Raw genomic sequence first — 22,153 nt, 5'->3', positions numbered from 1 at the left:
ATTGTTATATCAAGGGTTGGGAGCCCTTTCCCTTCTGTATTCCCTTCTGGACAAGGGCATTTCAAGCACCACGAGTCAGTGGTGGGTGGAACCATAGGCAAAAGGCAGTGGAACCACAAATGTCCAGTAGACTAGTCTAGTAGATTAGTTTCTGTACACACTCTCACAGCCCTCTCTGTCATTTATCTAGAAAACCAAAAACCATTATTGGAGTTAAGATCCTAAGAACCACCTGCTGCATCAGGCAATGGCCCACTTAGCCCAGCAACCTGTTCTCACAGTGACCAACCAGATGTCTGTGGGAAACCAGCAAGCAGGATTTGAGCCCAAGAGCCCTCTTCTGTGGTTTCCATCAATTGGTATTCAGAAGCCCTCCAACTGTGGAGGCAGAGCATAGCCATTGTGACTAGTAGCAACCTATACTCTTCTCTTCCTCAAGGACACATTCCAGTCAGGGAGAAACACTTGGGGTATGAAGCAGCCCAAGTGTGGGATACAGTCTTGGGAGAATTCTGAGGGCCAGGTAGAGAGACCTGGAGCGCTGAATTCAGCCTCTAGGCCTGAGGTTCCCCACCCCTGAGGTAAACCATAAAGGCATGGCAAAAAATCTTTATGACTGAGACCACTGAATCCAGAGCGGGTGGTGGTGGTGGGGCAGAGGGTTAGAGCCAGAGATTTCAAGAGTGTCCTGTGAGGTTTGCGCATACTCACAAGCTACCCTATTATTGAGTTCTCAGCTAGTTATTAGCACAGTTTTTTGTATACTTGACCAAAGTGCAGCCACATTTAGCTCACGGCCAAAGTTTCATTTGTAGAGGTGTCATTCATTAGAAAGGAAAGAGCTGTCAAGTGCCCCAAGCCTATTAAAGGATCCATTCAATTAATAAGGCTACGCCAGATGGAACCCCAGGGAGAGAGATACAAAGCCGCCATCTTTCCTGTCTCTTCCTTACCCCCCTCTGACATCCACTTATGCCAAGGAAATTAGGTTTGTGTTCTGCATGACTAAAATATGCATGGTTAATTAAGACTTTACTATCGTGGGAACTTGCAGGAGATTGGCTCAGAGCAGAACAGTTTTCAAGAGTGACAGGATCGGGGCACACCCATCACACGCACACTTGTTTTCCCTTAAAAAGAGGTGTTTTCCAGGCTGCCTGTTTTTCTTTGCTTGACCTGAGGCTGTGAAACTCATGTGCACCTGGATTTGTGAGTGCAGAACCCTCAACTTGTTTGTTTTGGTTTAAGATCAAAGCTGGTGGAGGAGCTAATGGACAATTGCTTTAACAATTGCTATAAGTGACTAACTTGCCTTTTAAATGTATACCAATTTCAGCTTAGGGCACTGTGAGTTACTAACACTTCTGCTTTTCTGCTTGCTTTCTCATTTGTGCAGGTCTGTTCCCCTCCCAATTGCTTTATTGGTTAAATAATTTTGCATTTATTTATTTTTTAATGAAAGTTTTTAATGTTTGATGTTTTATTCTGTTTTTAGTGTTCTGTTGGAAGCCACCCAGAGTGGCTGGGGAAATCCAGCCAGATGGGTGGGGTATAAATAAAATAATAATAATAATAATAATAATAATAATAATAATAATAATAATTCTACACGGGGTAAATAATATAATAAATATGATATAATATAATATAATAATACAATACAATACAATACAATATAATATTATTATGACATTTATATCCCAGCTCTGCCCCCCCCCCAAGTTCAAGGCAGCATATATGGTCCCCCTTCCCATTTTGTTTTCAGAACGACCCTATGGGGTGGATTAGGCTAAGTGTTTGTGACTGGCTGGGATCATGGCCAAGTGGGGATTTGAACCTGAGTGTCCCAATGTTAGTCCAAGAGTCTAACCCAGGAGTGAGGACTCTCAGAAGGTGCTTAAGTGAGGGTGTCTGTCACAGGGTCAATGGACTTTATCTTTGCTAACCCCTTTTCATGATGGTAATTATAAGTAGTGGGGAGAATGCCCAAACAGGGGCTTACCTGGTTATAAAAATGTGATGGCATTGAAACAGTAAAAATCCTGCTTTGAGCATTGGAGCTGTGACTCAGAATCACTGCCCTCTCCAGATATATATATCTATATAATGAATTGAGCATTCAACCTGTGCATCATTGGACTGGATATTCATCTGAAGGATTATAAAAGTCCTCAGTGTTTGAAGAAGTTGTTCTTGTACATTCTAATATAAACAGACCTGATCCCTACCTCCTGGACTGATGCGTAGATTGGAGCATCATTACTTTTCTGAATTTTGCAATGCAGTTCTTGGTTTTTTTTAAAATACCAAAATGTCCATAAAATGCATAGTTAGGCTAAAATACATTTAGAAATATGTACTTTGAAAGAAAATATATTTAGAAATGCATATTTTATGAGAAAATGTGAATTTAAATATGAATTTTTCATGTGGTTTTCTAAATTAAAGATTCACAGATTACTGCAGAAATAGGGCAGCATGGACTTATGAATGAGCACATGCAGGTGAACAGGAAATAAACCACTTAGGCCATCAGTACCTTGAATCTCTGTGGATACTTCCAGATGGAGACTCAATATTGCAGCCGCTCAACGAGTTATCATAAATGGTTTGTTGGCAACAGGTTTTATTTAATTTAGCAGATTAAATACAGGGAAAATCCATATTAAATGAGGAGGAAAAAACAGACTGGCATTTGGACGCCACCAAAATTTGCAAGCATGAAGAGCACTTATTCCACAACAAATATCCACCCTTTCCTTATCTATTCATTTCCGAACACTTGATTTCAATAGCTTAAAAGCCCCTTTCACCTTTGTAGACACTGAAAGTGGCAGACTTCCCTTTACAGCTGCACCAGGTCTCATACGTTTTGATTGCAAGACCTTCCTCATGTTTCTATCACCTCTCTCTTCTTTTTCCTCTTAGGTTTTGATCGCTATTTCTCCAGCAGGACCCTGGACAATAACCGCCGTAACATTTGGTTTGCCGAATTTTGGGAGGACAACTTCCACTGCAAGCTGAGCCGTCATGCTCTCAAGAAAGGCAGTGCCTTCAAGAAGTGCACAAGTAAGAGGCTGTGGGCAGATGGGAGGGGCGTGGAGGATGTGTGTGGATGTACCAGGCTAGGATGTTGTTACCAAATCCCATTCCTAAGCTTGTAACAAGAGAACACACTATCAGATCATCCATGACGTCTAGTGCCATGACATGAGAGAGAGATAAATCTTGATGTAAATTTCTAGAGATGTGGGAATGAGCTGGAGCCAGTGCCAGATTTACATATATAGCTTAGGGCCCCACTCTCTTGGGCCCCCCAAAAAAAATTAAAGGGAAAAAACCCTGGATGTACATTTCCAAAATATAAGATGAAAACCAAATAAAATAAAACCTACATACAGCAACAGTGTTTTGTGTTGTGTAGGCTCCTGTGATGTAAGTAATGGGCCCTGCCTGCTAGCCTGCTCCCTAAAATATCACTGGTTTGCTCATTTCTATATATAGGGTGCCTACATTCTGCATGGACTGGTTGCATGGCAACATGTGCAAATGGCTTTAGATACCTATTAGGTCCATAAATTACCATATAGCATATATTCAACACAAAAAAACAGGGACATATAAAGGGCCCCATTACCTTCAGTAGCTTAGGGCCTCATCAAACCTAAATCCGGCCCTGTCTGGAGCAAAGTTGACTGGAATGATGGTGCACTGAGATGGGGTTCAGGGTGGAAACACTCAGAGCTGGTATACCATAGTGACTGAGTCATAGTGACTTGCTGCCCTGGGCTCCTTCGGAAGAAAGGGTGGGATATAAACTTGAGAAAATAAATAAATGAGTGAATTATGAATCAGGACACAGGACGCCAGTGTGGTGTAGTGGTTAAGAGCGGTAGTCTCGTAATCTGGGGAACCGGGTTCGCGTCTCCGCTCCTCCACGTGCAGCTGCTGGGTGACCTTGGGCCAGTCACACTTCTGTGAAGTCTCTCAGCCCCACTCACCTCACAGAGTGTTTGTTGTGGGGGAGGAAGGGAAAGGAGAATGTTAGCCGCTTTGAGACTCCTTAAAGGGAGTGAAAGGCGGGATATCAAATCCAAACTCTTCTTCTTCTTCTTCTTCCCTGCTTTTAACCCCCCCCCCACCAGGAACTCACCAGGTATGTGACTTTCTCTCAACCTTAGCCTTCCCCTTGACCTGCAATATGCAGATAATAGTACTGAACCACCTTACAGGTCTGCTATAAAACAAGGGTAGTCATCCTATGGCTCCTAAATCCATGGGAGGATCTTCAACCTAATTTTATGTGGCCCTCAGCCTAATTTCCTAAAGTGCTCTGCAAGCGATCGCTACAGACCTTTGAACTTTCATTGGACATCTGAAAGCACTATATCATTATTGTTATCCTTTACTGAGATTGTTTTTTCAGTGTCGGGAAAGTGGCAGGGTCTGCAGTAGTCAGGGATGTTCTGGGGGAGGAAGAATTGCTGTGCGTCAGCAGGAGAGAAGGAGGAGAGGAAGAAAAGGATTGCCTCAGAAGAAGATTGAGGTGGCTGTGTGGGCAGGGCCAGCTCAAGACATTTTGCTGCCTTAGGCTGACTGAAGTGGCAGCTAAATCCTCCTTTAAAACTAGTAGTCAGGCTGTGCACTGTAAAGGCCATGGCTCAACAGCAGAGCATCTGTTTTGCATGCAGAAGGTCTCTGGTTCGATCCCTGACATCTCCAAGTAGGACTGGGAAACACTTCCTGTTTGAAACCCAAGGCAGCTGCTGCCAATCAGTGTAGACAATACTGAGCTAGATAGGGTCAGTAGAAGGCAGCTTCCTACGTCCCTATGTCCTGCACCACACCTGAGAGCCACAGGGAAACTTTGAGGGTGCAGGACAGTCTCCATGGCACATAGAGCTCTGCGCAGAAGGCTACAGCCAGAAGGTTCAAGGGGAATGTCTGGGGGCTGCCACCCCCGCATCCTGGCACCTGCCGTCTGAAGCAGTCACCTCATTCTGCCTAACAGTAGGGCCGGCCCTGTATGTGGGTCTTGTTTAGCACAAAGGCAGGGCAGTGGCGTAGCGTGGGGGGTGCCAGGGGTGCCGGCCGCACCGGGCGCAACATTTGGGGGGGCGCGTTTGGCCGGCCCCCCTCGAGGAAGCGGGAACCTCTCCCTTCGCAAGACGAAAGCCCATAGGGAAATCTCCGGGACAGCGGGGAAGCGCAGCGCTTCTTCCCCACTGTCCTCGGACCTCCTCCGAAGGCTGGCGGTGGGGCGGAGAGACCTTCTCCCCGCGCCATCCTTCGGATGGCTGTCCTGAAGACTTGTAGTGGGAGCAGTGGCGTAGTGTGGGGGGTGCAGGGGGGGCCTGCCGCACCTGGCGCAACATCTGGGGGCGCGCGGAAGAGACTTGAGTGCTAAAATCCACGGGTTAGGGGGCGCAAATTACTTGCCTTGCCCCGGGTGCTGAGAACCCACGCTACGCCACTGAGGCAGGGTTATAGATCATGTGCATTGGCAGAACTGTTTGACATCAGGGATGGTGGAACAGAAGCACGTTTGGGGGGGATTACGCCTCTTTGGCATACAAGCCCAGGAGCCGTGACTCAGGAATCAAAAGTGGGTGCTGAAAGCCCTGAAGGGGTCTGACAGAAATGAGCAAACGAGGCAGCTAAATGCCTTGCCTTCTTTGTGATCATTAAATAATACCAACCCCACATTTATCTCATGACCCACGGGGCACATTCCGAAGCCCCCTTGGGTGCCTCTCTCCTCTTTCCTCAGCCTTGCTGTCTCTCCACATGCACCTCCAACCACACATTCATTTCCTGTTGAATTATTTACCATCCGTCCCTTCTCCACGCCACACTAATTCTTCCCTCGTTTGCTCGTAAATTTCCATTACCCCATCATGGCATCAGCCATATCTATCTCAGTAACTCTTCCCTCTGTATTCTCTCCCCCCCCACTCCACCCCTTTTTCTCCTCCCCTGAGAACACACATTTAAAAATGATTTGTTTGAAAATCCATTTCGGCAGGTTATAGAGCTCTGTGCTGGGTAGGGATCCTGTGCCATGGCAATGTCTCCCCAGCCCCCATTCGGTGATTATATAAAATATTCAAGGCATTCATGTTACTCGGGGCTGCTTTAGAAATCTTTCATTTGGTTTCCTCTTACAGCCTCTCAGATCAGCCCACTTTCTATCCTCATTGCCATGTTGCTGCCTTTGATTCTTCTCTGAAACAGGAACTGACAGTTGGGAAGCTCTCCAGCTCCCTCTGCTTGGTACCAACTCTGTGTTTAGTGCTTTGCCCTCAGCTGGGAATGTTGGCATGTTCAGTATGCTGGATCTGCATAAAAGCAACAATAGGAATAGAAGGCATGTAGCGCTCTCTCTCTCTCTCTCTCTCTCTCTCTCTCTCTCTGTCAAAACAAAATTTTAAAAATTTCTTCCAGTAGCACCTTAGAGACCAACTAAGTTTGCTATTGGCATGAGCTTTCATGTGCATGCACACTTCTTCAGATACACTGAAAAAGAAGTCACCAGACCCTTATATGTAGTGAGAGGGTGGGGAGGGGTATTACTCAGAAGGGTGGTGGTAATGGGTGATTGGCTGACAGGTGTGGTAAACCTGTTGATGACTGTTAACAACTGCAATTGGTCTTACAGGAAAAAGCAAGCGGTGAGATGGCTAAAAATAGCTTTACCATGTTTAATGAGATAAGAATCCAATGTGTCTCTTCAGACCAGTTCTCTCCATGGTTTTAAGTTTGATAAATGGCCAATCACCCATTCCCACCACCCTTCTGAGTAATACCCCTCCCCACCCTCTCACCATATATAAGGGTCTGGTGACTTCTGTTTCAGTTACAGATAGGTAGCCGTGTTGGTCTGCCATAGTCAAAATAAAAAAATTCCTTCCAGTAGCACCTTAAAGACCAACTGAGTTAGTTCTTGGTATGAGCTTTCGTGTGCATGCACACTTCTTCAGATACACTGAAACAGAAGTTGCCAGATCCTTCTATATAGTGAGAAGGTGGGGAGGGGTATTCTGTTTCAGTGTATCTGAAGAAGTGTGCATGCACACAAAAGCTCATACCAATAACAAACTTAGTTGGTCTCTAAGGTGCTACTGGAAGGAATTTTTAAATTTTGTTTCGACTACGGCAGACCAACACAACTACCTACCTGTAGCTGTGTGTGTGTGTGTGTGTGTGTGTGTTTGAGCACACCAAGAATGGTGTCACAGGTATATGCTTAAACTCCCTTGAATGGTTGTAGCTCAGTAGTACTGCATCTGCTTAGTAAACAGAAGGTCCTGGGCTGAGTCTCTGGCATCTTGAGGTAGGGCTGGGAATGTCCCCTGTCTGAAAATCAAGAGAGCTGTTGTCTCTTGGTGTGGACGGTACTATTCTAGATGGACCCAGTGGTCTGGCTTAGTTGGTATAAGGCCACTTCCTATGTGCCTGTATTGTCAAGATACACAAAGGAGCATCCATCCATCCATCCATCATGTTCCTATCCTACCTTTTTATCCAGTGAGATCAAAGTGGCATACATGGTTCTCTCCCACAACAACCCTGTGAGGCTGAGAGGCAGTGACTGGCCCAAGGTCATAGAACTGTAGAGTGGGAAGAAACCCTGAGGATCATCTAGTCCAACCCCTGCAATGCAGGAATACACAGCTGTCCCATATGGGAATCGAACCTGTAACCTTGGTGTTGTAAGCACCATGCTCTAACCAACTGAGCTATCCAGGCTATAGTTACATACGTGGGGATTTGAACTCTGGACTCCCAGATCCTAGTATGACAAACTAACCACCACACTACACTGCCTTTTCCCCATCCACTAGAGCTAGACCAAAAGACATGAGAGTCATAGAAGTTGAGCTTTGCTCTACAGTCCATACTTTTTTCTTTTGCTGGTGCTCATATTAGGGATGTCAGAGAATCCTATTGGAAATGGGACCAGAAATTCCTGCAATGTTCATCAGAGGTCAGGAACAGAAATCACGCAAGCAAATATAAGCAGTATTTACTATATATTTTTTTCCAGTGCACAGTGGCATAATTACGTTATTTACTGCATTGTTTTTGCTGTTTCCTTTCCACCGAAATGCATTGAAATTAATTGCCTATTTTTTGGCCATAGAGGATAGTGAGACAAAACCTATAGGTTTTAGTGGAAGCTGATCTGAAGTGAAACAGAAACAGCATTGATTGCACTGAACCAAGGGCAGGATGAAAATTGCCAATTAAATAGATAGACAGAATAAAGGGATTAGTACTAGTTTATTCTGAAGGCATGGATGCATCTTTCTTCGAGTCTACTATCATTTTGAGCCTTCTGTTCATAAGTGCTGAATGCAAACATATTCTTTCTGTTACATATCTGGCTGGCTGCCTTCCGATTGAATCCTTCCATCCCAGCTTCTGTCCCATACTCTCACCACTGCCTTGGTATTCTTTGCTATAAGATCTCTTAAATCTGTGTATGCAAGTTTCTGCTTGTACAACAGAATCCTATCTGTGCGGTGCTGTTGTGCAGACTATTCACCCAGTATCTTCATCACAAACAGAGTATCCAAGTGTCAATCTTTTATGTTGTCAAAATGGCCCTATCTACACAGAAGAACGAGATATCTGTAGACTGTGGGGAACCTCAAGGTCTGCAAAAGTGCCAGAAAACTGCTGAAAGAAACTCAGTGTTTTCAAACCAGTCTAATGAAGATTGAACATGCTCAGTTGCTCCAGCACACTGATTGGTTTTTCCTTTTTTTGGGGGGTGAGGGGGGAGTTAGACCAGAAAACAGGCAGTGGGGTGGGGAGTAATGTAATGGAGTATCCTGGCAAAAGGCATGGCTTGGTGGATGGAACCCTGAACAGAAGCCCTCCACATTGCAACAGAGGCACTCCATAGTGCAACATCGTGTTGCAGTACCACTTGCGTAGGGGAAACAGGAACATGGGCATGGAGGACAAAGAAAGAAGTGTTACAAGGCTCATAGCTTCTGGGCCTGAAGTCTTCTTCTCCACACAGTTAGAAGCAATGCAGGGCAGGCTGCTAAGTAGCAACAGCATCATCTGAACATACCCTGAGCAAGAGAAAAGAGACGAAGAAGCAGGGGCAACCGTTCTGGGTCTAGGTATGTTGCTCTGTCCCTGTTCTTCTTTCTGTACTCTCCTCTGAACAACTGTGGCACCCATGAATTCCACAGAGGCACAGTGTCTGGTGAGGAGGGTGAGTGGATGTGACAACACAAAGATAAAGGAGAGGTCCCAGTCACTTTCTGTACTCCTGGCTTGAAGACTTTGTATCATTTACATGGCAGCCAGTTTCTCTGGGGGGTTTTCCCTTCTCCCTTTAACAACAATTTTGCACTGTATTGTACATGAGGCTATGTATTTTTATGGAGTGAAATATTTTAATTGGTGCTTCAGGCAAGAGGTGCTCAGCACCAGGGCTTCTGTCATTTCACATCAGAGGCACAGTTTTATTAAGATCAGAGAGGGTGGGAGTAGAAATGAACCCCTCTCCATTCTCCCTGGGTATCCAGTCTTCCCTGCTACGATTCACATTGGTCATGCACTGAGCAGGACTAGCTTCACCTCTCCAAATAATACTCACAAATCCACTCCCCGCTCATGTACGCATGTAAAATCATTACTTATGTTTCTGTGCTTTGAGACCCTGTGTTCTTCTAAGACACAGAATCTACACTTTCATGTCAGCTGGAAACAATGTGTGGAGCTGCGATTGTGGTAGAGGCACCTTGTTCATGAGCAGTGCACTGCAATGGATTTGCTCACTTTTGAGCCCACGGGAGTGCAGAGGTTAAAAGCACCAAGCATATCCTTTGCACTTCTCCCTTTACATGACTCAAAAATTCATTGCAAGGGAGGTATCAGTCCAACTTAGCAATTGACCGCATAGCATTTCCAGTAATTTGCCAAAAGCTGTGCATCAACCTTCTCCAGTTTGGTGTCCAATTTCATGTTGGACTACAGCTCTCATCAGCCCCAGCCAGTCATGTCATAAATGGCAGGTCGCAGCTGCCTGGCCCTGTGTGCATGGCTATCTCTCAATAATACTGGATAGCTTTGTCCTGTCATGTCCCACAATGCCCATGAGTATTGTGGCCCTGGGGCACTGTGCAAAATTTAGAAAGGTGGTTTGTGCACCCAGCCACCTGGCCCAGGAAGCCCAAGAAAGGCATCAGCACTAGTGGCTCTGCTGGGTGCAAGAGCCCCTGTAACTTCTCAAGGGTGATAGTCCTTGGGCTATAGAAGGCAAATCTCCAATAGCTGAGTAAGTATGAATGCTATGGTCACTGAACTTGCACAGGTAAGGACCACGGATCTTTGTTACAATGCTGCAAAAGTGTTTTCCTTTCGCTGTCCTTTCCTGTCTTGTAATGACTATAAATTACAAGGGTGTGGGGTTGCTTCTGTGTGTGTCAGCCCCTGGTCCATTTTTGCTGTCATTATGTGGTCATCTGTATTTTTTGCTATTTCCAACTAAAACTGACTGGGAGGGATTAGAGTAGTAAACAAGGCGCACAGGGAATCTGTCTTCTTGACAGCCATGTGGTTGAGGTGATATGTTTACTGAAAGATGGGAGAGATTTACTGCTTGCCTCCCGCTGGGCAAAGACAGATAAAGGTGTCTGGGCTTTCAGGCAGAGACGTGGTGGGGCTGTAGGTTGCCTGCTGCCTGCTGTAAGAATCCCTGTTCCATCATTGGGCAGATGTGCCAAACCACCGTTAGCTGTTGCAGCATCACCAAGTCATTTGCCTGTGCAGCAAGCTTGTGGGTGACTACAGAATGTATTTGGACATTATTGGGTTCTCTTGTTATTTCTTATTTAGTTAAAGCATTTTTATCCTGCTCTTTAACAAAAAGATGTGTGGGGATGGGGGGCTTCCCAGAGGGACTTACAAACATCAGCCCTCAGCCTTACAATCTAAAAAGCATGATAGAAAAGGGGGAAAGGGTTTGAGAGGGAGGTGGAAAAAGAAAAGATTTTTTTTTTAAAAAAAGTGATATAGTCTTGTAATGACCAGCTGAAATGGAAATATTTCAAGGAGAGGGTACAAAAGTTGCTGGTCTTTCAGCAGAGCAGGTGGAGGTGCTCCTTAGTGCCCCCTCTCTTCCTCTTCCATGATGCCAGCATCTCAGAATGGTTTGCAGGTTCAAGGGTGAGGTGAGATGAGATGAGAGAAAGCAAATGTGACAAAGGAAGAAAATATAAGACAGTCTCTAAATATAGATAAAAGTCTTTTAAGCAGGGAGCAGCAAAGTCCTGTGTTTCATGGATGCAAGTCATGTGCTTCCAAACAGACACTCCTGAACAGGTGTTGCTTTCTGTTTATCCTAATTTGATTTCTTGATGCCTCAAAATGGCCCATAGAGGCGGGCATCCTTTAAAATTTCCATGGACTCTGAGAAATTTACAGCGCATCTAGAAAAATGATTCTGATTCAAATATATAACAATGATCATAGAAATAAAGAGGGTTGGTGCTTTCTGGTGCAGTATAATTTTTGACATGGAAAGCAAGTCCAAGGGCTCATCCAGACTTCCTTTAGCATTGTGCTTTCCAGGCACAGACCTTGTGTTTTCCAAGTCCAGGTCTGAGTAGGGGTGTTTTTTTTTTTTTTGTCCCACCACTCTCCCCGGGAAAACCTGTTGTTTACCGCTGAATCGGAACAAATGGCAATCCTCAGAAAACCAGGTTGCTGTTTGTTCTGATTCAGTAGTAAGCAGTGTGTATTGCCTGGATAATAACATACAACATTCATTCAAGATATGCATGTTTCCCAAGGCCCATTGAGGATTATGCATAATGACCTCACCTTCCACAATTAAGGAAGCTTAAATAATTATGCTTGGAATTTGATCATGGAAGCTGCTGCCAATTCAGTGACTAGAAAGGAAACAACAAAACCTGGAGATTGTCCTTGGAAAAGATACAGATAATGCATTCAGTTGCTGCTTTTCCATGTACACGCTCACAAGGCCCCTTTCAAGTTGTCATCTCCTGAGCATTAAACATGACAGAGGAATTGGCTCTCTGTGTGATGAACTTCAAGTTAGTTCCAAGTCCATGTCTGATATTTAAAAAGGCATTGTGGTGCCAACAATTTGAAACAAGCTTCTTTTGAGCACTAGCCTCAAAGGGAAGCCTACCATCACGAGTAGCCATGATAGCCTGTTGTAGCCAAAACAGCGAGGCTGCTGTGCCACCTTAAATTCTCACACATTTCTTGTGGCATAAACTCATGTGGACTTGAGCCCACTTTGTCAGAGGCATGAAACTGGCAAGTATAGCTACACATGGATACAAGGAAGTGGGAAAATTTGTATAGAATAAGGCCAGAAGACCATGAGATTCCTAAAAGGAGAGTGGCTCAAGTCCTGAAGGAGGAGAATTCAGTACACTGCTGCAACTTGATGGAGCGTAGAAGGTTCTGTGTAGCTGAGAAGAACAATTTGAGTGTTGCTACTCAGATGCTCATGTCTGCCAATAAAATGCTGAAAGTGATGGGTATTTATTTGTAGTTCAGCAGAGCTTCTTCCCCATCCCCCCCCAAACTTCCAGCAAGATGGCTGCAACTTTCCATGTCCTCATATAACCTGCCTGGTTAGTGACGGCTCATTCCTAGGCTACTGTGGAGGATGTTGTTTTTTCAGGAGTGAAATCAGACATGGAGCCCAACGTCAAACTCAGGAAAATGGCCTATTACTTACAGGCATTGAGAGAGGGAAATTGTGTGCTGCTTATTTCCTTTCAGAGACAGGCAAAAAGAGAAGATGGGGACTCTCTCTCTCTCTCTGCCTTCTGCTATGCGTCACCGTTTGCACATTTGAAAAGACTGCTGAGAGGTCGGAGCACATGTCTTCGTGACTGTCAAGACTGCACAGTTAAGGATCAGGGCCTTGCACATCAGCCATGTAGCTGATGGGTGCATATAGAACATTGAATAAAAGCAGAGCTGTATTTAGCTCATATTCCATTTGTCTGTCTATCTAGTATTCAACTCACCATCTTTACTCTGATTTGCTCTGGACCTGTGAGAACTCATGCCTAACTTATGTGCTTTTGTAGTACTGCACCTAAGGACAAAACCTAAGTGCTACTGCTGACTAAGCCGACCTGAGCCTGTCATGGGGTTTGAGAGGAAGCCTTTAAAATGGTTTGACTTACACCAAACATGACTAAGCTGAATGGAATTTAGAAAAGAAGTAAGTCTCCCCCTGCTCCATTATGGCAATGTTCCTACCATTCCCCACAGAATGCCCCTTTCCCAGGACTTGCCCTGGCCTCAGCTAAGAGAATTGGCAGAGTCCACGCTGAGTCAGAATGGAGGACTTACACTGGCATATCTCCAGCTGAGCCAGAATGAGGGACATCAGCTGGCATAGATTAACCTATTCCAAGCTCCTTGTTTGTGTTTTGCTGAGAGTTGTGAAATTGCACATGCTCAGAGTATTTTCTGTAGTCCATGAGAGTTTGTGGAATAATAAATTGGTTAGTTTTTAAGATATCCCAAGATGTATTTCATTGGACCTTATTTCATGTATTCTTTTTGAGGGGCAAAGCCCCCCTTCTCTTCACAAGGGTTGCCCATCCTATTTTGCTGCCTGAGGTGAAATGGGAAGTTGGCACTACCCACCCCTTGCTTACTGGAGTCACATGGGTGTGGCTTCCAGTGGGATCTCACTGGAAACCACCACTGTGCCATCCCAGTAATGAGGCTCAGCAGGAGGGCACCCTGTGGGATTATGCCACCTAAGGCTGCTGCTTCAGTTCACCTCATGTGTGGGCCAGCCCTCCCCTTCCCATTTTGGGAACTGCACCAGGGGCCAAAACCACCTTAATCTGGCCTTGGTTCTAACCTACCTATATCCTTCACCCTCCTTTTTATCCTCCTCTTATGTTTCATATCTAAATGCTTCCTCTCCAGTTTTAAAGTTGTTCACAACATAGATCTGAAACATAAACCTCAGATCATCAGTCTCTTTCTGCTTTCCCTCTTTCCTCATAATGATAGCAGCCCCAGTTTTTGAGTTATGTGCTTACACCGATATGTGCATTATGTCTTCATGTACATAAATTGGGAAACTTGTTCATTAAGAAATACACTGGCGCTATCATCTTCTGGAAATCCCTGGTGCTGCAGAGCAACTCACTGGCTCCATTACCAGTTGCTGCAAGCTGCTGATCACTTCATCTTAATGATAACATAGCATTAAGCGAGAATATTTTAAGAGCATTCTTTTTGCAGAGGCAGGTGAAATTCAGCAATCCGAGGAGTGTCTTTAAATTATTCGAATTTGTCAGCAAATAAATTATCTCCGCATTTGTCTGAGAAATGTTTGCTTACCAAATAGACGGGGGGGAATAGCATTTTATTGTGGCGCAGATTGAAATAAATAATGCAGCCAGATGGAGCCTGTTGATTTTGCTTCCCAGAGGGTGGTAGAAATACTTCCTCCATCCAGCGTCAATCTGGGGAAGGGCCTGACCTTTGGCGTTTCCCTTTAGCACTTTGAATTCCAAATCTCACAGCGAAGCTGTGTCTGAAGACCGGTTCCAACTTTAGGGTTGGTTTAAAAAACAAAAACAAAAATCTCCTGCGGAAAGTGATAATATGAACAGGCCGTGATGTCCCCATTTTTTTCATATACTCATATTATTTTTAGTGCAGGTGATCAACAACCTGATATTTCAGGCATCCTCCTGTTTTATTTAACAAAGTTCTTCATGGGAACTTTGCATAAGGGAGAGGTGGACTTGCTGCCTTCAGGTCCAATCATAGCTACATCCAGATTGGTAAGCCAATGGCTGCCTTCTCTTCCAGACCTTGGAGTACAGTGGTACCTCAGGTTACATACACTTCAGGTTACATATGCTTCAGGTTACATACTCTTCAGGTTACAGACTCCGCTAACCCAGAAATAGTGCTTCAGGTTAAGAACTTTGCTTCAGGATGAGAACAGAAATCGTGCTCCAGCAGCACGGCGGCAGCAGGAGGCCCCATTAGCTAAAGTGGTACCTCAGGTTAAGAAAGTTTCAGGTTAAGTACGGACCTCCGGAACGAATTAAGTACTTAACCCGAGGTACCACTGTAATGGATTATGTCAGGGTGTGGACCATTCCTGGTAAATGAGCATTCAAAAGGGCTTGCATTGTGCCATTGCACCATTATGGTTGCCTCCACTTAACAGTGTAAGAGCATATGATTGGTTTGGCTGATGCATCCACACTTTGCTCAGTTCTCCACTGCTCTTGGCAACTAGCAGCAATGTATATTATTGAAAAGCCAGGGAGGCAACACTGCCCTGCGCACACTAGCCTGCCGGTTGCTCCTGATTTAATTCTTGGGAAATATGGCAATGGAGGGAAAGAAGGGGAACGGACTTCCAGGACAATTGCTTGAGTATTTGCATTTCATCTCCATGGCTGCAGCTCAATGGAAATTAGACATTGTGTGTGCTTGTCTGCCATTACAACTTTTTTCATTGTGGAACCACTTGGACTACTTTGTGGAGCCCCAGGGTTCCATAGAACACAGTTTGAGAGATGCTGGATTAACAGGAGGATACATAAAAGCAAATCAGCATGAATTCTTATTGCTTCTCTGCAAACAAATCAGAATGAATGCACAAGAAAGACAGTGTTTAACCTCCACATAAGCTTTGTGCAAGCAAATGAGGCTGGAGGCTCAATAAACAGGTCATCTGGAGGACCCCTTCGTCTTTCTTCCTCAGTAAAGGTAATGAAGAAAGAACCGTCCTCTATTCCGCCTGTCTGATATTGTAATAAGATGTCTCGTCATTGCCATCTCAAACTCAATGTATATATGATGGATCTGCTTATCTTCCCTTCCAAGCCTTCCTCTCTTTGATTCCTCTCTACTTCGTTGACAGCATCACCATCCAGCCTGTCAAAACAGGCATGAAGTCAATTTGATTTCCCTATTGGTGAGGTTTCCACCTGCCTGAACATTGGGTGAGGGGAAGAGGGAGGTCTGCAATGGTGGAAGGCTAGCTGAGCCTGCAGAGGTGAACATGAGATGGGGAAGTTGTATTTCAGCCTAGAGGTAGAAGCCAACATTAATTTTACTCAGAGTAGACCCATTGAAATGGATGGGCATGCTAATTAAGATACAGTAATTTCAGCATATCTACTCTGAGTAGAACTTCGTTAGATACAACCCACAACTATTTCTGGACCAATGAGATGAATGCTGAAAGGTGGTGAACTTTTTCAAACTCTGTTGTTTCAAGCATTTTTGACAGGCAACATAATATGGTATGGGCTTTGTGAAATAGGAGGTGAAAAATTGGATTTATTTCTAACATGGGAAGACCCCATGAGAATGCTGACTGGTTGAATTACAGACATATGATCAATATGGAGCTGCCTTCTAGTAAATCTGGCCATTGATACCTCTCGTCCGTATAGTCAGCTCAAATTGGCAGTAGCTCTTCAAGGACCACTGCCTGAAATCCTTTGATCTGGACAATGCCACAGAGGCAGAATCTGCAACTGCATGTAAAAGGGTGTGTTCTACTTCTGAGCTGTGGGCTCCCCTCCCATAATCTATAACTACCTTCTCTGGCCTGATGCCTCCAGATGTTTGGGACTACAGCTCCCACCATCCCAGGTCATTAGTCATTCTGGCTGGGGCTGATGGGAGTTGAAGTCCTCCAATGTCTGGAAAGCATCAGGTTGTGGAAAGCTTGATCTAATAGATTCAGTGATGCAAGCTAAATGAATGAGTGAAAGCAAAAGGGAGACAGAGTGAGTGGGAAAGAAGGAACTGGGGAAATGTTTCCTGATTTCCTGAATCAGTAAGCAGATAATATTTCTGTAAACTAACTGACAACCCCCCTCCCCTCTCCTTCAACAGTCTGCTGCAAAGGGCTGTATCTGAACATGTGAATACTATGCCTGTATTCCTTTCTTTCTGGAGGGGAGCAGGAGGAAGGGGGCTACCTCACCTGATTATTTCAACCTTGAGAATTCATTTCAATTACAGTTTACAACCTGCAAACAAAAAGAGTGTGCGTCTCCGTAGTAACGGGTGACTGCTGTGCTTTGAGGAGCTCTGCGTCAGTTCCCCAATTGTCACTACTCTCTGTTGTCTGGCTCATTGTGCCCCGGGACACAATTAGGACATCTTCAAACTGTTATGCCCTCATCAGTGCCGTGTGCTGGTGAATTTATCTCCTCTCCTAGCTACAGGAGATGAGTGTCCCCCATCGTCTCATGTACATTTCTCCTCTGCCTCTCCCCCTCCATCTATACCTTTTCCTTCCAGCACTACTAACCTCATTCTTTCCCAAGCAACCAAGAGAAAAGTTGTTTCAGCCTTGCCAATCTCTCTGATCTGTCCCCTTGCAAGCGCTCACCTAGAACACTTCTTCCAACCCATTTAGCCTTTTTCTTAATATATGTGTCTCTCACTGTGTAAAACTATTCCTGCCATCTAGCTAATGCTCTCATTTGCTGTTTGTGTGTGCACATACAAACTCTAAGGATGAGGGAGAAATTTGGTTCAGTTTGCATTTCAAGGCTAACCTAGCAAATGTGCACTTGTCTGAATTTTGCAATGCAGCTCTCCAGCCAAGTAATGTGTACAAAAATGCATATATTAGGGATAAGTGTGCATAAAATGCATATATTAACCTACACAAGTGCATTATGTTAGGGAAAACTGCTTTCAAACACAGGGATTTGGGACAAAATTGCACAGAAACGTGCATATTAGGGGAAATTTGAAACATAAATACTGACAAGTTTTCATAAGACTTAAAAAGAAAGGATTAGCAAACTGGTGTGGAGATGTCCAGCCCCCTCCCTGATAAACCCTCCCCCCACATACATCTGTCTGTCATCCAGGTGGTGCCACAAAGGAGACCAACACAACCAATATTATCTTATTTTTTGTAACGTATTTTACCTCCAGGTTTTTGTTTCAGGTGCTCATGAGTGATTTTGGGTGGGTGTGCCGGTTCAGGATAAGGCAGCACCTGCCGGCATGGCTCACAATCTTTTAAGACATAGTATAAAAGGGGGGGAGGAGTGGGGGGGGGAAGAGAACACAAAATATTGGAGCAGATGCTCCTTCACTGGCTGATCCACTTTCCATTACTTTGTCCAAGGCAGCTTACTCATGAAGCTAAAACAAATACAAGGATATATCCAAACAAGGATGAACACATGCAAGTCGGGGAACAAGCAGTGTTACAATAAACAAAATCCAAGACAGCAGCCAAAACCAGCAGCCAATAAACAGAGGATTATTTTGCTTGCCATCTCAAGGCCATCAAAGTGCTAGTCAAATACATTTAAGGAGGCCTCCAACAATCAGCAAATGGTTCTATTTTTGGTAGAAAATGCAAGTGGAATCTAGCACAGGGTTGCAGTGCACCTGCTTGGAGTTCTAGCCAGCCATTGCCTCCATTTAATTCCTCCTTCCACTGCCACACAGGTACTCTGGGGGCATGCACAGTCCTCACTGGGCTATTTCTCTTCTTCAGAGTTTCCCTCCAATAAGAATACTTCTGCAAACCTTAGAGCACTAAGCCTGCCTATACCATTCTCATGTGTGTGGATGGTGCCATTTTAGAATACACACTGTTGCACACCATCCCAGTCTCAGAGATTCCAGGGGCTCCAGGCACTCTTACCCAGGGTTTGTGTTTCCATTTGGAAATGAAACACAGCATTGGTTGTGGTGTCTTTATGATATATGGTTTACTTATACATATATACAACCTGAGCCTGCAGTGGAAGGGTTCACATCACTGACACCCCAATAGGGTTTTGCGTCTCCCATAACTGCAGCCCTAGATTCAAACAGACATTAGCCATTGCGCTCTGACCTTCTCTCCAGTTTGCTGCCTTTACTAGACTGCAATATTTTCCCTCCGAGGTCACATCCAGTCAAGACTCTACTTTAAACTCTCCTTTTATCTTCTAACTCTGAGCAGAGGGAGTTCCCCTCTCTTTGGCTTCCCTAATGGCTCATCACCTTCCCTTTGTCCTGATGGCTCACTGCCCCAAGCGATTTCCAGGAAACTGGCTTGGCTTGTATTTTGATATTTACTGGACCCAGGAATTTGGAGAGTCTGGAATCCATAACCTCATACAGCAGCCTTCCCCAAACTGGTCTCCTCTGTATGTTTTGGACTATGACTCTGGCCCTTTTTGACCATTGGCCATGCAGACTGGGCTGATGGGTAGCATAGACAACAACTTTGTTGTCTGTGACAGTAGTGCAGGGCTTCCCCCAACATTTCACCAGTCACGCACATAACACTGGATCAATACTCTCCTCCATAGTATTGGGAGATGATCATACGGGCATCAGTGGAGGGCTCATTGACCCAAATGGCTATGTGATGCTTTGGGATCTTGTGCTATAACATTATGCATCCACTGGATGATTTTTGAAATGAGTCCCATAAATTCCTATGTGCAAAAATATTTAATCATAATGTGTTCTTGTAGAAGCATGGGAAGCTGCTTTACCATGAGTCAGACTCACTGGCCCATCTGGCCATGGATTGTCTACATTGGTTGGCAGCAGCTCTCCAGGGTATCCCACAGGGGTCTCTCCCAGTGCTACCTGGAGATGCCAAGGAATCAAAAATCTGGGATCTTCTGCATTCAAGGCAGGTGCTCTACCACTGAGCTACAACCCTTCTTCCAAGGCCTTTCAGCTCGTTCCAGGACAGTCCTTTAAAGTGCTTGAAACAGTTTGTGCAATCATACTTTAACAAGCCACAGGGGTGGGAGATTCCGAAGTAAAGTGCATCTAAGGGAAGACATTGAGTGGAGGCAAGATATTTTGTTGGACCTGGCCCTGAGACATTGCTCGTTTGCTATCTGCAGCCATTTATTACTCCCTGAAGTGACTCACGGCAGGGAAGGTTATGGTTCAGAAGTCCCTTGGTGGTCCGGGGGGCCATCAATTGAGCTCTCCAGAGAGTGGTATAGCGAGTGAGTTTGATTAACTCCTGCTGAAAGCCGCAGCCAGAGCTGGGATGTGATCGGAATTGATGCTAATCCTTTCTCATCCGGCGCTTGAAAAGATAGCTGCATTCATTCTCAGAGGGGTGCCCAGCAAGACTCGTTGCGTACTTGAAAATTAATTATCAGATGGGTAGAACGATGCACGACCCTGCTATTATAATCAGCAGGGTCACATTCCCTATGCTGTCCTAATCTACTGTGAGTTTCAAAGAGATTCATTGTGTTCCTGTCTGGAACATGCCACTGCACGACTGTTTTCTGATCTGTGGTTTGCTGGTTCTAACCTAATCTTGTCCTTTAAAAGATTTTTAAAGTAGGTATCGGCATCTTGTGAAAAGGCGTTGGGGCTGACGGCTTCAGCGCATCAGAGAACAGGTGCTTTCGGAGTAAATGCACCAAAAGCTTTTCTTATAGGCCCTTCAAAGGAGAGGACCCACTGCTCAGCATCAGGCATGTAGTAAGGTAGATCAGTCTTCTTGGGCTTGGGCTTTTGAGTTTGGGTGTTGTGTCCAGACTACAGAAACAGCAGTGGGGTGGGGTGGGGTGGGGTGGGTGGGTGGGTCAAGCTCATACAATTGACCTTATTTTCTGGGAGGAGGGATTTTGGAGGGAATGCAGCATGGAAAGGACCACAGTTAAAAAAATATTTATATTTTCCCCTGGGGGCTTCAAAAAAGATCAGGGTCTTCTTAAGCTGAATGTCCAACACTGTCTTCACTGAAGGGTTTTCAGTATTATTAGAATTGTTATGCCCTATATTGGATCTCTGTCCAGCTCAGAGGAGAATGTCCACAGAACACAAATCAGAATATTATAGTTGGCATCTTAATAGCTAGCTAGCCACATGTTAGTCTTTATACCAGAGGTGCAAGAAATCTAAGACACAAGAAATGCATTTAGTCTCCTGCAGCACCATTTAGGTTGCAGGGGTGACTGCTGTGCTAGTTCATTCATCGTGTTAGATTTTAAAATGAGGTGGAAAGCTGGCTGTCTCCGAGGCAGCCTTCACTAACCTGGGACTGGTGGGAGTTGTAGTCCAAAACATCTGGAGGGCTACAGGTTAGGGAAGGCTGCTTGGAAGTATGCAGAGCAGTGGCATAGCATGGGGGCCGGGGAGGGGGCAAGGCCCTGGAAGCGAAATTTCTGAGGGGGTGCAACCAGATGCCCCCACACCTGTCAGCTACTGTGGGGATCCCTACCTCACCCTGGCGAAGGTGGCGGAGCAGTTTCAGGCCCACAGTGAGCAGACATGGAGAGAGGGAGGCCTGCTCCAGCGTTCTTCTCCACAGGCGTTGGTCACCAAGGGCTGCATTGTCCGTCCGGGCTCCCCCCTGCATGGACAGGTGGCACAGTGCAGCCTGGTGGCTCTGATGAGGGGCACTTGAGTGGTTTCAGTGACTTGCCTGACCCAGGCACCAGCAACCCACGCTATGCCACTGATGCAGAGCTCAGGTACTTTACACTGGGCCTGGAAGCCAATAGGCAACACAGAAGAGGTGTAACATAAAATGCCAGCTGACACATCCTGCCCCAGTTGCTAAATTACGCGTTTTCCTAGCAACATGATGAGGAGAGGATGAAAAGCAATGAGCATGTACAAGATCTGATATTGGGGCTGCCTTTCAGGAACTAGGTTCCAAACTGTGTCATATATTTGATGTTGTTGGCTTACTTTCAATAAACTAGCTTGCTAGGAGCCCAGCTGCCAAGTGCTCATCCACTGGAATAATTACACCTTCACCTTTTCTCAATTATCGCAGAATCAGCTCTGATTCAAGACTTTCAAGCATTAAAAAGAGAGCTGAGAAACTTGATCCTTTTCTCCCATTCCTGAAATTCAGTTCCAGTCCTGCCTTAAGGCTTAGCTATGGTCTTGATCTTATTGTGAGTGTGAAACTTCAGCTTTTACCGGTAATTCTGAAAGAATTTCTTAACGGAAGTGTATAAACTTAGATGAGTACTAATAGCTATGTTTTCAGTCATAGCAGCTTCTACTAGAAATGGACCTTTCCTGATTGTCCCCGAAACTTTCAGGATAATGCTCCTAGCTAATCCAAGCAGTATTTATTGTGCTGTGAAGGATGTTCAATGTATTTTGACCCCACATGAGA

The 22,153-nt window shown here is 45.0% G+C and overlaps 1 protein-coding gene across 2 annotated transcripts in view; it reads left to right on the top strand.

Moving 5' to 3' along the window:
* GRM4 (glutamate metabotropic receptor 4) overlaps positions 1-22,153 on the top strand; it is a 292,534-nt gene that overhangs the window by 206,655 nt on the left and 63,726 nt on the right. For both annotated transcript variants that reach the window (XM_082226841.1, XM_082226842.1), the window contains exon 6: positions 2,929-3,069. In XM_082226841.1, coding sequence (XP_082082967.1) covers positions 2,929-3,069 — 141 coding nt within the window. The remainder of the gene's footprint in view (positions 1-2,928; positions 3,070-22,153) is intronic.

The sequence above is a fragment of the Podarcis vaucheri genome (assembly GCF_965113315.1).
Source record: "Podarcis vaucheri genome assembly, chromosome: 6".
In the NCBI taxonomy this organism is placed as follows: Eukaryota; Metazoa; Chordata; class Lepidosauria; order Squamata; family Lacertidae; genus Podarcis; species Podarcis vaucheri.
Note: the sequence above shows the minus strand (reverse complement) of the source record. Positions and strands in the feature narration are given on the sequence as shown.